At 38.3% G+C, this 17801-nt stretch overlaps 1 protein-coding gene across 5 annotated transcripts; it reads left to right on the top strand.

Annotated features, from left to right (window-relative positions):
- Positions 1–823: 823 nt before the first annotated feature.
- LOC104610574 (uncharacterized) lies at positions 824–8189 on the top strand. Of its 5 annotated transcripts, none has more exons than XM_019199962.2 (5): positions 880–980; positions 1598–1647; positions 2298–2785; positions 6960–6991; positions 7108–8189. In XM_019199962.2, exons 3-5 carry the CDS (start codon positions 2455–2457, stop codon positions 8065–8067), a joined length of 1323 nt encoding a protein of 440 aa, XP_019055507.1. In that variant the 5' UTR covers positions 880–980; positions 1598–1647; positions 2298–2454; the 3' UTR covers positions 8068–8189. The 5 variants fall into 5 exon arrangements, with proteins under 5 accessions (XP_010275563.1, XP_019055507.1, XP_019055506.1 ...); XM_019199961.2 differs by lacking the exon at positions 1598–1647 and adding an exon at positions 1177–1262 and having other exon boundaries at positions 921–980; XM_019199960.2 differs by lacking the exon at positions 880–980 and adding an exon at positions 1000–1262.
- Positions 8190–17801: the final 9612 nt, after the last annotated feature.

A 17801-nucleotide genomic window follows, 5' to 3' on the forward strand; every position in this document is an offset into this window, starting at 1 on the left:
TTTTTTTACCCTCAAACTCAATCAATCAATTCGAATGGGTATCAGGGACTGTTGAATGTGAATGAATGATTATCCCATTTCGGTCCTTCTTCTACACCTTCCGAGGCCCAAGCCCAAACCATGGATTGGCTATCCTAGAAGCCCAATTGCCCAAACTTTAACGCCCATATTCTTAGTCAAAAATATCAATGAAACGGAAGGCCCACAGATTGGAGGAAAGGACTTGCGGGCCCCCATCCCCTTCCTTAATTAAATTTCTAAAATGACTTTGGGGGTCTTCGCCCGTCTTTTGTGGGCTGCCGGGGAAGATAAGGTATATAATTGTTTATCTGTTTGGTTGAGCTAATGTACGATCTAGCGTAATAGACTTTCATTCAAAATTCAATCATCCTCGGCACTTGACCAAGGCCCACTAGCCCAAGAGGGAAGGAGAGTAGGGATGTAGTATTATAATTGGGCATGGGCTCATGGACATGGGCATGACTGATAATGCATAATAGTATATAATACTTTGTCATTAGGTTAAAAGTTAAAACCTAAAAAAAAAATAGAGAAAAAAAAAAGTTAAGAACCTAAAAGCAAACAGCACCTAAAAAGAGCGAGTGCGTACTACGCACTCAGCGTGCTGCAGAAGGAACCAGTCGTGATTAAAAGAAAAAAAGCACAAAATTATATAAAAGAAAGAAGGTAGCGAACAGTCGAATATATCCGACGTGGAAAATGAAAATCCACCGAGCGTGCCACGCACGCCCCTTCAACTCCGTCAAATCTAACAGCATCCGTACTAGGTGGAAATTAACAACTTCTGACGGAGTTAGCTTCCGTTTAAAACTCTCTCTCTCTCTCTCTCTCTCTCTCCTACACCACGCTGAAGGCAGAAGAACAAGGAAAGACATCTGTCTCTATCTCTCTCCGTCTGTTCTGCTTGTGACTCTGTCGCTCCCTCGCTTGGAATTTGGAAACGCTAACCCTAGGGAAAGGTACGATATGCTCACTTCAAGTTTCAGGTTTTCTCTGTTTTATAGGAGTTCGGCTCTGTACTTAACACGATTCACCTTTTGAGTGTTCGAAACCAGACAGAAATTCGTCCGTCGAATCTAAAAACTCTAGTTTATTTCCGACTCCACTGTGATTTACGGTGTTTTCCGCCACGAATTTCATTTGATTTTGACACAGGAGCAGTAAGATTCTTCATGTTTTGGGGATTTTGAATCAAACTCGCTTTAAGACCTATGAAAGGAACACATGAAATTGGCTTCTAGGTATAGCTCCTTGGTCTTGTTCTTTCCCTGGTTTTGTGAACTGTTGATCAGTGTTTGCTTATTCTTTTCTTTCGTCGGGCTTTTCTCTCTAAGTTGACGATAAGGGTATTTAATGTTTTAGTTGCTCAAATTGGTATTTTTTTTTTCTTTATCGAAATTTTCTCTTTTAATGGGTCTTGAATTCCCATAAGTCTTCAATGGAATTTATGAACCTAGCTTTATTAATCTGACGGATTTGACTATCATTTCTGTTGCTGACATAGACTCTTTGGTTTTAATTGTCTATACTTTGGGCTTTTGCTTCTAACTGGATTGCCTACGACGAAATTATGCAGTTGTCGTGAACCTACCACAATACCACTGATGAAATTCGACTTGGAAGCAGGTTTCCTCTTTGTTTTAGGCAGCTGATATGATTTTTCTCCTCCGTTGAGAATAAGAGTCTCTTTTTTAGCAACTGTGCTTTTAGTGTTCTGGTTGCTTTACTAATTTTGGCTATTGATCATGTTTGCTCTTTTCTTTCTGTGTTTGGAGTCGGTTTTGTATACTTTGGAGGTTGTCTTTAAGGGTTTTGATTTGTAACTCCGAACCACAGTAGATTCTCTGCATCTCATTTAGTGAGAGAGTCTAGTTGCTTACTTTCTTTGATGATTGTGTTTATAATTTTGAAGTTTACATCCTAAAAGCATAGGAGGCGTTTCTTTCTTATTTGAGGATAGTCGAAATTTTGTTCTTTTCCATCTTCCCATGATTCCAGTCCCTTTAGGCTTTATCCGAGTTTTGAGTCTTTCAAGTTAATCGTGAAAATGTTTGATTGTTTATTCTGATAACATTTTTGTTATTTTTTTTTCTTTTAATTTAGCAAATCTGATAGACCTTAACCCTTTAAGTTAATGACTAGGGTTGAATTATCATTCCTTTTTTACTTTTTAATAATTATGTATTTGATAAGTACTTGAATAGAGCGATTTATAATTAAAATATACATAAAATGATCAACCGCTTTGATATATCCTGTGCTTTTACTCTTGACAGGCACAATTGGCATCCTTACCTATCAGGAAGAAAGACAGCTTGAAATCTCGGATCTTAATATGTTTCTACAGCATTGGCATGAGGAAATTTATGTTAACACTCCTTGACCAATTATGCGTTTCTTAATGTCTGGGTAGATTTTCATATATGAGCAAGGATGGGGTCAACCTGTTGTGTTGCTGCAAGGGAGAGGGCTCTACCAAAGAGAACTGACAGTGAAACTTTGCATAGCAATCTTAGGTATTCACCCTCTTGGAGCTTTCGGTGGGATAACCGAGGGCGTGTAGCAGGTGAAGTGGAGAATCCCATCAATCAATTTCCTCATGGAATCAGTAGAAACGTAGGTTTGGAGATGAAGGAACAAAGAGATATGGAAACAGAACATGTTTCAGATGGTGGGAGTCCAACGGAGACTTTCCACACACCCATGTGGCAAAAGTCCCCAGTTCATGAAGGAACTACTGGGAGTTTGAGGACTCCTACTTCAGGTAAATATCATGGCTCTTTCATTTTCTTTTTTCCCTTTCCCTTTAACTTCAAATATTTTCCCTGGTAAAACTTGGGTAAGTTGGTTGTAATGTAGGTTTTAACTGTTCATCCATTCTCTTTTATTATATTTTGGACATGGGATCAATCTAGATTAATTGTAGAAATCTGGATTTTTCTATTACTTGAGTTCATTTTTTTCTTATTTTCCCTACTTTGTATATTTTGCTTGGATGCAAAGGTATTGAAGGAAAACCTTCTGGGGTGCCTACTGCTGTTCGACTGTTCCTGCATTTTACAACCCTGAGCTCATAGGTTCAACAACTTTGTTACCCAAAAATATGATTAAAAATTTGGGATAAATCATTTTATGAGTAGTTGCCATGTGAAGTTACAATACCAAGATGTTATAGGAGTGTTCAATTTTTATCATTCTCATATGGAAGGCTTGGAGCTCTTGCATTACTCTATACAAATTCCACATGCACCATTTGGTATACTAGTGGCATTCTTTCTTACATTTTGTAAGATTTCAAGTGTTTTATCTCCATTATTCTTAATCTGTCTTTGAGATTTTAGCATTTTCCGTTTATTTGAACTCGTTACTGTAATTGAAATGCTAAGTAGAAATCCTTTTTGTTAGATATTAATATTTGCACTCCATTTTTTTACATTTGGCTAATCTATTCTTTTCTTTTCTTTTTTGTTTATTTCAATGATTTGGTATTGGTTTCTTTCCTCTGCACATGTTGTGATAGTAAGTAGCTCCAAGATCAATTAGTTCCTCCCTTTCTTTTTTTTTTTTTTTTGGAGAAAAGGGTAACTTTCATTGCCAAAAAAAGAAGAGGATGTACATGAGAAAATTTACAAGCAATATACCAGCAGAACCAAAACCAAAAAAAAAAGATCATCCTCGAATTTACAGAGGCATTGAGGAGTCACTATGCAAAAAAAAAAAAAGACAAACTCCCACTCCAGATTTAGCCAAACTGTCAGCTACACTTTCAGCTCTCTAGAATCCATCTAAAATGACACATTAAAAAAGACAAGATTTCTTTGATCTCATTTAATATGTAATTAAATGTCCAAGGACCTTCTTATAAGTTCTTCATCCAGCAGATCACATTTTTGGACTCCCCTTCCACCACTACCTCTGTAAGGTTGTCAGCGACTGCAGATCTCAGACCCACCAACCAAGCACAGGTTTCTGTTTCTGCAGCATCTGTCTCTCCAATCGGCCCACTGAAGATCCAAATCAGATCACCATTGGAATTAATAATTCGATTCCCTGTCCCAGCCTGACCCCTGTGGCTCATCAAGCTTCTGCAACTGCCATCAAACTGAAGGATAAAATCAACCTGAGGTCTAGGAAAAAAGATGGGGAAGAAGGCATTTCCCCCTTTCTCTCCTGCTGAAGACTCATTCCAGTGGGACTACCAGATAACTGAGATTTAACATTGGGTAATTTAAGAGTCAAGACCATCTAGTTACTATTAATGGGGATAAGAAAGACTTGACATGTTTGATCCATATGAATATTCAATAACTTCCTCCCATCTGTGGGGTTGATTCCTTTTGCTAAGAACAAAAATGACAAGGCAGACGCCTTATTATAATATCATTCATATTGCTTTTTCTTACTAATGTTTCTGTTAAAACATTCTATTATATACTAAATGTATAGTCCATACTTTGTTTTAAAGTTTTACTATTGAAATTTAAAAGGTCAAAGGGTTTTGAGAAGAGAAAAAGGAAGGACAATAGAAATATAAAGTGGTTTCTTTTTTTCTTTGATTTTTTCTTCTCTCTCTCTCTCTCTCTGACATTAAACAAAACAGCAGTTTTTTTTTTTCTCTTTTACTTTCTATCTTAAAATTTTATCATATAAAATTATAGCCTTCTTTAATTATGATAAAAAAATTATAGCCTTCTTTAATTTCTAATTGATATGAAATTGCTTTTTAAATACTTATGATCATAATAATTATTTTTGAAAATATTGAAATTAATATATTTAAAATATTTTTATCTCTTAGATATGATGATTCGCTATGTTTTTAGAGGAAATTTAATGTTCTTAATTGCTATTTTTCAATTAACATGCATGCTGAATGGTATATAAAACTAGGGAACTAGCCAAAAGTTAGTTCTTTATTTTATAAAATTCTTATCACCTAGGCATTAGGCACCCTACTATTGCTCAGAATTGCCTAGAGGCATTGACAACTATGGTCACTAGGTATGCTACTCTCTAAGAGTGCATCTGTTCAAGCTCTCCCAAATACAATGACCCCTCGGCCTCCTGATCCTAACAATGGAAATATTTAGTTTAGTCATTAGTGGTAATGGTATTCATTTAAGCTTGAGAAGATAATGATATACCTCTTGAACCTTACACCATTTTTCTTGTTTGATCCACATGTTGTGATATCCTTGGCTGGGAGTCACACATTCACTCAAAGATTAGTCAGAACTTGCACTAAAATTTTCTTTATTTCTTTCTTCTTTTGTTACCTAAAACTGCACAGGTCTGTAATGCCCAGATACCTATGCCTTCCTAGTGTGCATGTGTTGGATTTGGACATGACACATACCCAGTACAACACCTGATATTTCATGGGCATGTGTGTTGAACATGTTTATAGCATTATCACTTCTAAAATATGTAAGATGGTTCTAACTAATCGTACTATTGGAAATTTTAAGTAAATTTAGAAAAAATAAGTATTGGAAAATGGTACTTTGGGCTGTTTGATAACAGCTATGGCTGAACTGAATGAATTAGTGCTTTGTCTTTTAGTAAATAAGTTTACCCAGGAGGTTGTAAGTTCCTTAATGGTTGAAGGTGAAGTTGGGTCAATTACTACACCCTCAAATATTTTATTATTTAATTTTTATATCCACTAGAAGACAAAATATCATTCAGTTCAGCCATTTAAGCCGTATCAAATGGTCCGTTAGTTTAAAAGTTAACATAAAAGAAGTATAAGCATATTATGTGGGATAATCACATTCATATCCTAGGTCTCAGGAAATGGAGAGTTGTACCCCACTACTGAATTACTGATTCCTTTATATATGTGTATCTTAGTAGAGACTCAGAAACTGTGAAGAAATGTGCATGTGTGTGTAGTTGTGGTAAATAAGAAAGTGGCATATTCATAAAATCAGTTGAATTTGAAGATATGATTATTGGCAGAGATTCATTTAGGTTTTTTGGTTGATGATGATCTGGTTATCTGTATTTTCTTTTCTTTCTTCTTTTTCCCTTTTATGTAAGAGGTTGTTGTAGTTTTGCTTAAGGTAAAGCCTCTTCATCTGTATTGTAATTTCTTTTATCAATGAAAATTTACCTTACTATCAAAAGAAAGAAAAAAACAGCTGAACATTTACATCCAAGTACAAAATATTATGTATCACTGGTGTTAGTTTATTCTAACAAACCTAAGAGTTTTTATATAAATCACTTTAGCAGTCCAGGCATCCAGGAAAATAATAGGCTGACATCAAATGGTCAATGTTGCACCCTTTCTTTGAAAAACAGATTGTAACTCACCCATATCAGCCTATCTAGCCTTGCTTTTTGATGTCTGTAAAACAAAATCGTAAGTTAGATGTTCTATTATATTAACCATATATTTGAGATTGCATTAATATCTTAATTTTGGATACATCTTTTTTGTGGTGACTAGTATCCACATTTACTAGGGAGGCCAAAACTACTAGTCATTGCTTCACCACATTAACAACAGCCTTTAAATTTTCTTTCTCATCCAACAAGATGGCAATATTGAAAAACATATTTAAATGAGACAAGTGTTAGTGACTGTGTCCTAAAAATATGGTTTCCTCAAAGAGGATGGTCATTGTGGGTGGGGGGAGTAAATTATATTATGCCTGAAAAAGATTCTTGTTGGAGATTCTGTAGGAATCCAGGTACCCAAAAATTGTAGGGCAGCTTTTCTGAAGAAGCAATACATATTAGATAAACAACTACTCACATGTATGTCTTGATTTTGAATCATCCTGTGATTTGTCGGGTTACATTTGGGTGACTACTGAATGAGAATATGATCTTATTTTCAACTAAAACAAAAAAGAGATTGTAACTTGCAATCTTTTGTAAAGAGACATGTTTTCTGTTGCATTTAACGTCTTTGTTTATGATTTGAACAGATTTATCCATAGGAAGCAACTTCTCTACCGAGGTCAGTAAGAAATAATTAGGAAACTTTAATAGAAGAGCATTTCCTATGTGTTAACCCATGGCTCCTGTTTTTAAGAGTATTCGGTGACATTTTTGCATCTTCGCACCTGTTATTAGGTGAAGCATTCTACAGAATCTACAACACTTGCTAATCCTTCACTGCTGGAGCTTTCGCTTTCTGTACCTTCAGTTTCCTCTTCATCTATTTCCAAAGCAGATTCTTTTTCAGAAAGCCATGCTGATGCTGACTCAATGCCATTACGGCAAGCCCGCCGCTCACCAGGACACCAGCTCTTTAGACAGGTCTCTGATAGCCGAATCCTGGGATTCAAGTCACCAAACAACAATTCGGTTTCTGAAGGAAGACAATCATTTGTTCTCTCCATGTGCAGCAATGACCTAACAATGAGCTCCAATGGTGGGTCTTCAGATGGTTGGTCTATGCGCACCTTTTCAGAACTTGTGGCCTCTTCTCAGAGAGAAAGGTGGTCTTTTGACAGTGACACCCTGGGGTATGGCCATGGTAAGATAACAAGATCAAACAGCCACTGCTCGGCTTCTCCTTCCACTGATCTGCAAACGTGTGGAATATGCTCAAAGCTTTTGACTGAGAGATCTTCATGGAGCACTCAGAAAATCATAGCCACGAATGAGCTCTCTGTGGTTGCCATTCTGGTATGTGGACATGTGTACCATGCAGAGTGCTTGGAGAACATGACACCTGAAACTGATAGGTATGACCCATCTTGCCCTGTATGTATGGCTGGGGAGAAGCAGATCTTGAAGATAGCTGGAAAAGCATCGAGGATGGAGGCAGATTTGAAATTGAAAAACTATAGGGTATCAAAGAACAGGATTGTGGATAGCGATCTTGATGACAATTTCATTGTGTCTGACCATAGGAAAAGTGCCGGAAAGGAAGGGAAAGGTCCCAAAATGGGAACCAGTTCCGGCATGAAGAGCTTTGGGGGGCCTTTCCTAAGGCGGCATTTCTCCCTTGGTTCAAAGACCACTAGACCCTTGTCAGCAAGTGATTCTGCAAGAAAGGGGTTCTGGGCAAGATACCGCAAGGAATGAGCTCCCCCCACTGTTAAGAGGTGAGCAGTTTCTCATCTCGTGCATGCTATTTTGTTGATAATAGTGTTCTTGGAATATTGTTCTTTTCCCTTGCAAAATAGTATTCATCATCCTTGATGCAATGAATTACCGTCTTGTGGGAATCGTTGGAGCTGGAGGTACCTCTCACAGCTGCAATGCAAACGTAAATGTGACAACCACACCCACACCGACCTGGTATAGACCATATATGTCATGGAGTTTGTTTCAAATCTTTGAACACACCAGAGTCCCAGCATGTTTTGCATTCTGTGGCTCTTCCCTCTTTATGCACACAAAAACTGTGAATAGAACACTAGTGCTGGGCAAGTCTTGGTTAAATACAACTGGAATTTTGTATCTCAAAGGTCTAGAAGTGAGGATTGGTTTGTGAAGTTGTACGTGAAACAGGAAAGGAGGTTCTAATTGCAAATCAACAGAACTGGAAAAATTTCAGAAGAATTTCTTCTATTTGCTTTGGCACCGTAGTTTGTTTCTTCCAGCCATGTATGGGGATATAAATCAAAGACGTCCTTTTTCTAAAGAACATTAAATCGCCCCAACAGCAATAAAATCTTGGCAGTGATTTAGCGCTCCACAAGTTGACCGAGGAAAGGAGCCTGTTCGAGTCAATTCCGGTGGTCAGACTTGGGTAGAGCCTAGAGAAGTGAAGAATAAATCAATTAGTGTACAAAAGACCAAGTAAAAGCTCTCAGGGTACTGAAAATCGAGACTAGAAGAGTAAGTAAAAACTCTCAGAGTACTGAAAATCGAGACCAGACACCCCGCTTCGGCCCTCCCCGGAGCCCGGTTTAAAAGAAATGCAAAGGTGAATGCAGGGTTTGTCACCTGTCGGTAAACGTTAAAATAGAGGTCCAACAGAGAGAGGATTTTTTTGGGAACAATAGGAGCCGATGAGTGATAAAAAACATGATACATGAAATACTCTCATGTTTGGTCTGGTATGGCACGGGCTTTGTTAATTAAAATTTATGCAAGAACTCTGACATTTCCATTTGTATCAAGGTCTCCAACTTGAACTCAAGCATGTTTTTTTGGCTTATGTTTATCTGGTCTGACTACAAACCAAATTGTACCTCTAAAAAGCTCAGTTTGGAAAGAGTGCAAATACAAATATGTATGATACAAATACATACAAAATGCATTAATACAAGGCCAAATGAGTTATGAGATTGACCAGCCAACTTATTTATTATTTAAATAATATTAGTAAATTAATAACTGACAAATATCTATCTCTATATAAATATATTAAGCTGAAATGTGTACGTAAGAAGGTCATGGAAATGGAATCTACCAGTATTTTTGGCCTTTTTTCATAGAAATTACAAGAATGTCATTCTCTATTAACTCTCTCTCTTTTGTTTATTTTATTTTTTCAAATTATAAGAATGCCACTCTCCTACCAATTCTCTTCCTCTCTTTCTTGTTATTTTCTTTCAAATTACAAGAATGCCACTCTCTTATTAACTCTCTTTCTCTTTTTCTTACAAATTACAAGAATGCCATCTCTCTCTCCTTATAAATTACAAGAATTCCATTCTCTCTCCAACTAAGGGAGACCTTAGTTCGGCATCTTGGCTGCTAGGGTACCTGCAATCAAAGGTAGTTGAGTTCGAATTGAGCCAAGCACGAATTTTCGAGTTCAAGCACAAGTCTCTAATTCGAATTGAGTTCGAGCTAGACGACACCTCGACCATTGAGGGAGACCTTGGCTCAGTGCCTCGGTCACTGAGGGAGATCTCGACTCAACACCTCGACAACTGAGGGAGACCTCAACTCGGCACTTTGTCAACTAAGGGAGTTCTTAGCTCAACACTTTGCCTGTTAGGAAAACCTCAACTCGACATTTCAGCAACTGAGGAAGACCTTGATTTGGCACCTCGGCAATTGCAGGAGACCTCGGCTCGAAACCTTGGCTTGGTACTTCGGTTGCTTAAGAGACCTGCAATTAAAGGTAGCCGAGCTCGAACTTCTGAGCGTTTGACACGAACCGAGCTCAAGTCTCTAATTCGAATCAAGCTCAAGCCTAATAGTTTATGAGCGAGCCCCTGCAGTGCAGGGCCCCCTCTGCTAATAAATATATTAAGTTGAAATGTGTACGTAAGAAGGCCTGAGGATAAGGGAAATGGAATCTAATCTTATTTTTTGCCTTTTTTCATAGAAATCACAATGTCACTCTCTACCAACTCTCTTTTGCTATTTTTTTTCTTTCAAATTACAAGAATGCTACACTCTCTCTCTCTCTCACACACACAAATTACAAGAATGCCATCTATCTCTCTCTCCTTATAAATTACAATAATGTCACTTTCTCTCTCCAACTGAGGGAGACCTTAGTTCGACATCTTAGTTGCTAGGGGGCCTGCAATCAAAGGTAATTGAGTTTTGAGCCAAGTTAAACTCGAACTTCTGAGCTCAAGTTCAAGTCTCTAATTCAAATCGAGCTCAAGCTAAACGACACCTCGACCACTAAGGGAGATCTTGGCTTAGCACCTCGACAACTGAGGGAGACCTCAACTCGACACCTTGTCAACTAAGGGAGACCTTAACTCGACACCTTGCCTACTAGGGAAACTTTAGTTCGAAACTTCAGGAGCTGAGGGAGACCTCGATTTGGCACATCGGCAATTGAGGGAGACATCGGCTCGGCACCTCAGATGCTTGAGAGACCTGCAATCAAAGTAGCCAAGCTCGAACTTCCAAGCTTTTGACTCGAGCCCAACTCGAGTTCGAGCTCAAGTCTCTAATTCGAATTGAGATATATACTTTAAAGCGGAAGGGGGGAACATAGGCCCGACACATAGCCCACTTTCTCTCCCCTGCCACTATCTACTCTATACACTAAATGTGGGGCCCACTTTTTTCTTTCTCTCCCTTTTTACTGTGTATATAGTATAACTGTGGGGCCCTCAGCCCTAGGCTCTAGCCATCGAGAGAGAAAGGGAGGTGGGTCCTATACGTGGCTACCTCCCCTTTCTCCCACACCTCCCTCTTCCCCCCTCTTTCTTTTTCCACGTACGTGTTTGCCTCTCTCTTTCTCTCTGCTTCCCTCCTTTCTCTTGGCGGAGCCCATGACACGTGGCGGTCTCCCATTCTCCCTCACCTCTCTCTCTTTGGGGTGCGGGCCCGACACGTAGCTGCTTCCCTCTTCTCCCATTCCTCCCTCTTCCCCCCCCCCCCCCTCTCTCTCTCTCTCTCTCTCTGCTCCCCCCCTTCTCCCACATGGCTGCTTCCCCCTCTCCCACGCCTCCATCTTTCCCCTCTCTCTCTCTCTCTGCTTCCCTCCTCTCCCCCGCCTCCCTCTTCTCTCTCTACTCTATACATTAGGACACGGTTTTGATGCTCTGGGCTCTGGGCTCTGGGCTCGACAGAGGGATTGAAGGCTCTGGGCTCGGCAAGTTCTCGAGAGGCTAGGCTGTAGGCAACGAGAGGCCATAGGCTCTAGCTTCCACCATCAATATTCACCTGTCCCTCCACTGACTCCTCTCACTCTCTCTTCTCCCCACTGTCTATACTCACCTGTCCCTCCACCGACTCCTCGCTCTCTTCTCGTCAAACCACACCAACTCCTCACTCTTTGTTCTTGTCAATCACACCTCTTTCTCTCTTTTCTCCTTCTCCTGTGCGTTTTGCACCGATCTCACTCTCTCTTCTCCGGTTTGGTTTGTCTGTAAGGCATTTTTCGTTCCAAGGTTTCGCCTATTTTTTAGGGAAAATCCCCGATAATTACCTAGCCGTCAATTTATTACCAGAACTTTAAAATGCGAAAATCTAATATTCTGGATTTTCATTTTGCGACAATATAGTACCTGGCGTTCACCACCGCTATTCATCGTCTCCTTCGTTGAACACCGCAATTCCGTTCCTAATTTTTGACGGCAACCGTCGGAGTTGCGTTCCTGTAGGAGGTAAGATTGAATGTGGCGGGGCAACTCAGCAAGTAATCTGATGGAGCTGAATGCCACATAAATAGAGAATGGCGTCGCATGTGGAGTTGGGTTGTGGAATGTTTATGTTACGACTCTGCAGCGAGCTCTAAAGTGAGTTGACGCACTTCTAGGAGTCGTCTGGTACCATCAGACTGTTTGACGACATGCCCACAGCTGACGCTACGTGTAGTGCTTACCTAGCATGCGCAGCGAAGAACCAGGTGGTGAGCACCGAACAACAGCGGCTAACGTCGAGGTTGCGCCCGCATGCCTCATTGACGACGGGATCCCCTGCTTCCAGTTTGTCGGGGTCGCCACCTTATGCTTCGCTGCCTTCTGTAGGGAGTCCACCACCCTCACTATCTCTTCCATGTTACACCCAGTGCTGGCTGGGTATAGGAAGCTCAGCTTTACTTTCTTATCTCCGCCCGCGAAGTGCATCGCTTGGGATGGCACAAAGTTTTCTGTGGATTTGTGGGGTGTTTGATGGGCATGGAAAGAATGGCCACATAATAAGCAAACTAGTCAGAAATCGGCTGCCATTGCTCGTACTAGATCGGAAGAATGCTCTCTCAGTGCTGAAAATGCCTGGACTGACGATCGGTGACACTGTTCCAAACCTGGAAGCCGAAACCACAAAAGGAAAATTCAAGCTTCACGACTACATAGGAGATAGCTGGGCCATTATCTTATCTCGCCTAGAGGACTTCACTCCGGTATGCATGACGGAGTTGGGTAAGATGGCAGCCTACGAAGAGGAATTTAGCAAGCGAAGAGTGAAGCTACTGGGCCTCTCTTGCGATGACATTCAGTTCCACAACGACCGGATCAAGGACATCGAAGCCTACACTGTGAGCCACAACTTTTTTACTTTATAATAGAGGACGAGACTATGCTTGTAGTCTTATATTCTAATGGGAAAAATACAAAAACCTCCTCTGAGTTTTCTGACAATCATAAAAACCTTCCTTGTGTTTTCATTTTAATAGAAACCTCCCCTGTACATTTTAGAAAACATGCAACTACCTCCCTTCCTTGGTTGAAAAGCCTATTTAATGTGCTTGTTTTTTTTTAATATGCCTATTTTGCCATTATGTCTATCTATTTAGATATAAATTTATTAAAATACCCTCCAAAACACTGTTCATTTTCTTAGAACCAAATCCGCCGGCCTTCTCTCTCTCAAGTTTGTTTCACTATCTTTTGTTTGCCATATCCATCGCATACCCATGACCTTAATCAATTCTAGAGTCTCCTTAGCGTGTCTTGAAAATGTTTTAGTAGATTGGCAACGGTACGGAACCCACCATTGTAGTAAACAGAAGCATTTGAGTAGAATTTTTGGAGATCAAGTGCTCTGTAATTAAGCATCTTCTGTGCTTCTGGTAGGCAGTAATGAAGATCTAAATCCCCTCTATGCTTTGAGCATCTTTTCTACTTTTCAAACAAGATCTAAATCCCCTCTGTGCTCTGTAATCAAGTGTTCTGTAATCAATGTTTCGTCAAAATTTAGAAGACCATAATCAAATTAACACAGATGAAATTAAAAAAATTTGAATTACCGTGTAATTGAGAGTATAAGACAAACCATTGCAACCACAAGCCCTGACACCAAGCTTGAGTGACTAGCTTTGTCATTTCTCTAATAGATGGCGTATTCTAACGACTACAACATCCATTAGACCATTAGCATAAGTATTTGTTATAGCTCTGGACCAACCTGTAAATATTCTTTTTGGTTGTTTTTACCCTTGCTTTGATCTGCTCCAACTATGCTCCTTTTTTTTGTCTTATCACCAGTTCCTACATTCTAAGAGAAAATACATTTTGCTGTAAAAAACTCTCAAAACCAACCAAAGTCTAAGAGATTCCCACTTTTGCTCGGTTGATGGGTCGAAGAAGAATAAAAAGAAGAAGAAAAAGAAGAAAAAGAAGAAGGAAAGAAGAATCTTTGTCGCTGAAGTCGAAGCCCATGAGATTGGAGATGGTGTCAAATTCTGATTAGAGGTCTTGCAATGCCAAATTATGACTATGCTTCACATAAATGAAATCAGAGATGATAGCTCCTCTGCACATATTTGGTTCAGATAGAGAAACAAATATCAAAATCAAATAAACCCAGAGTGATTCCACAACACACGCCTTTCATTTATAATGCATCCGTTATATTTACATCCCAGGACCATCCATCCAATAATACTAAAAACGAACAAAATCGTAACTTTGCTTTTTCTTTTTGGTGCAAACATTTCTAATGGAGGGCAAATGAAAGGACGAAGAAGAAGAATACATAATGTATGATGGAGATCATGGGTGATGAGGAGGGGCATGTTTTGAAAATTTAATCAACAAGTAAGGACATTTTTGTCTTTTACATGAGAGAAGACTAGCGACTCTGGTCTTGAGTTCTCGAGAAAAAATAGTGTTTTGAAGGAGGGGCAAAATAGGCATATAAAAAAAATAAGCACATTAAATTGGCTTTTCAACTAAAAAAGGGAAGTAGTTGCATGTTTTCTAGTAAGTATAGGGGAGGTTTTTGTTAAAGTGAAAAATAGGGGAGGTTTTTGTTAAAGTGAAAATATGGGGGAAGTTTTTATGATTGTCAGAAAACTCAAGGAAAGTTTTTATATTTTACCCTATTTTAATTGCCAGACGACAACAAACAGTGTATTTTAAAGTTATGATCTCCGTGATAAATAGTGTATTTTTTATAGGTAATTTTGACATTTTTAAAATTTTTAAATCGCTCTTGAGGTCACAGGCATGATATGCATAACTAATATAAAATTCGAATACTAGATTATCATATTTAAAGTTAGGGTACTAAATTGGAACTCGACAAGTACAAAATACTATCGGGTATTTTCCCTATTTCTTACTTCAGTGGTCATTTCTTCTTCATTGGCCTTGGTTGCATTGCCGTGGATCAGGGGTTGGGATATTGCTGCTACGACACCGACTGTTGAAGATGGTGATGATGCTTGAACATTTGTGGTGTTTTCCAGCGTCCTATTGTTTTTTTATTTTTTTACTTTTCCCTCCTTTTTTATGTATTCTTTCTTTTTCTTTTTTGCTTGTACTAATTCCTAATTTTTCGTTTTCCTTGGAGGGTTCGGCGATGGCGACCAGTGGCTCCAGTGGCGGTTTCTTCTTCTCTATTTTGGGTGTTGGTTGTAGTCGGGCAGAGGTTTTCAAAGGTCTGATGGTTTGCGATGTGGATGATGGCAGGTCTCTAGCCTTCTTTGGGAGTTGGGTGTCAGTGCGGTGGCGCATCTTTGGCCTTCTTTGGAGTTTGGTGGTAGTGGGGTGGCGGCAGGCAGTGGCTCTAGTGGTGGTTTCTTCTTCTCTATTTTGGGTGTTGGGCTATAGTCGGGCAGAGGTTGTCGGAGGTCTAGTGGTTTGTAGTGTCGGTGATGGTGGGTCTCTGACCTTCTTTTGAGGTTGGATGTCGGTGCGATGGCGCGTGCCTGGCCTTCTTTGGAGTTCGATGGCGTTGGGGTGGCGCTTTATGGTTTCATCCGGACATCACATGCAGGTTGGACAATTACTGATATGGGTCAACCCAGGGCAGGCTGTAGCCGACCCGATGTCACCGTTTCAGGTCTGGGACTGCGCCAGGGAACCAGACCTATGTTCGAATCCGGCATTGACAATTGACATGGACCATCCGTGCTCTTGACTCATCCAATCTGTTATCCAGAACCGAATCGGTTCCCCATTCGGTCACACATAATCGGGTCTGGATCCGAACCTGATCCTGCCTGGGTTCAACCTTATGTACATAGCTGTTTGAAACGAGCTCTTTTGGGTTGCACGCATGTCCAGGTGATCTGCATGTAGTAAATGTTTGCCATTAATGTTATTCCTAATTTAGTTGCGAGCATATTGATTCTTTTACTTTCTATTTATTTTTTTTATTATGCATTGATTAATAATTATTAATAATACAAATTTATAATAAAAAGAAGTAACAAAAAAATCCACTCTATCTTATTAAATGAAATTCTGACATTCGATAAGGACGTCAGATATTCGAATCTGATCAGAACCTATTTAATTTTTTTAAAAAATAAAAAAATTATTAAAATAAAATAAAATATGACAATTTAAATAAAGAAAAACAAAGTATAAATATTTCTTTAGTCATTTTCATCATATATACATATTTTTATAAAAAATAAATAATATAAAAATTTCTAAAGAATACAACATAACATATTTATAAATAATTTTGTGTTGCCTTTGCGAAGCAGAGGCCCCTTTTGCAAGTTTAATTATTAATAGTCAAATGTTTGTTCTTAGGAAAATTAGGTTAGATACATTAGATACATTAGATAAATTATTTATTATTTTAATATTTCTAATGTAATTGATATTCAATATTTTTTAATATCTGGGTTCTGATGAAGCCGGGCTTGGTTGGCTCAACCCGAGGTGAATGGTCCACTTTGGTGTGGTCAATTTGGCTAGGGCTGGGTAGAACCGGGTTGGATAGATCTAACTTGGTGAGTTGATTCGGCCTTACTCTCTGGGTAAAAATGTAAAATCACCAAGTTGGTTCAGTTTTGATTTGCATGTATTTTGATTTGTTGAGAAGCACCTTGGGAGTGCCTTCAAATCGCCGACAGAGATGTGTTGATTATAGACACTTTAAACCATGCATAATTTTTTTCACTTTTCTTTTTATTTTATATGGTTAGTTTTATATTATCTAATTTTTAAAAAGTTTTTTTTTTTAAAAAATACCTTAAAAAGGGGTATTGGTACCCCAAGTATACAATAAAATTTAGGTTAGAATCTTATCAAAGTAGTTTTTTACTTTTTCCCTTATCAAACTTTTCAATTTAAGGATATGAACCAACAAGGAATTCATTCCTATTTCGTTTCTTACATTAATATGCATTAGTGAAGAGTGACCACATATATAAAGTATGTGCTTTAGAAGAAATAGAATGTCAAGTATGAGATAAATGAGAATTATCAAATAATAATATTCTATACTATATATAAAAGTATGAATGTAATGTGAATTTTTTTTGGACTAAAATTATCCTCTATTTCTTTGTTTGAGAAAGGGTATAATAGTCATTTTATTGTTGTTTTAGTGCTAACTTTAATGGCTAATATAATGGTCATATTTGTGTATTTAATTTATTTCTAATTATAAGGGTTGAAAATGTAACTTCAATTATTACTTTCCACGTCATTTAATCCCCTCTCATTAAGTTTTATACTCAAGATATTAAATTCTATTTTCTTTTATTCAATCCTATATTTTTAAGCTATTTTCACTAATAAATTCTACTAACTAGATCTATGTTAATATTTTTAATAATATAAACCCATATATTTAAAATTGACTAAAAAACAAAAGCATTCTTTATCTAATTGGTGGCTAAGCAATTAAACCATCTGAATCAATTTGATCAACCTATTAAAATTGGTCTGTCCACTTCACTATACCTCTCCTTGCTTCAAACCCCTCTTTCTAATTTTCTGTTTTTTTAAATTTTTTATTTTTTAATTCCACATAATTACACATTAAACCAATAAGGAAATCACATATGCTTAACTATTTCTAACAACCATAAAGAAAGAGTGATTTGCTTTTCTAATGTTTAGCCAAGTGGCACAACTTTCCCCCACTTCCTCCTAAATGGTCTCTAATTCCTATTTATGTCCTAAATTATCTCTAATTCCTATTTATCTCTTAAATTATCTCTACTTTAGTATAGAGTTTCTCTCCCAAACTATCTCTAATTT

Source organism: Nelumbo nucifera, chromosome 1, assembly GCF_055504915.1.
Source record: "Nelumbo nucifera cultivar China Antique chromosome 1, China Antique-T2T, whole genome shotgun sequence".
NCBI lineage: Eukaryota > Viridiplantae > Streptophyta > Magnoliopsida > Proteales > Nelumbonaceae > Nelumbo > Nelumbo nucifera.

Bases quoted from the DNA above. Each gene is read 5' to 3' on its own strand.
- LOC104610574 (XM_010277261.3), top strand. From the start codon at position 2,455: ATGGGGTCAACCTGTTGTGTTGCTGCAAGGGAGAGGGCTCTACCAAAG. The intron at 2,786-6,959 runs GTAAATATCATG...TGATTTGAACAG, and splicing joins TTTGAGGACTCCTACTTCAG to ATTTATCCATAGGAAGCAAC. The intron at 6,992-7,107 runs GTCAGTAAGAAA...ACCTGTTATTAG, and splicing joins GAAGCAACTTCTCTACCGAG to GTGAAGCATTCTACAGAATC.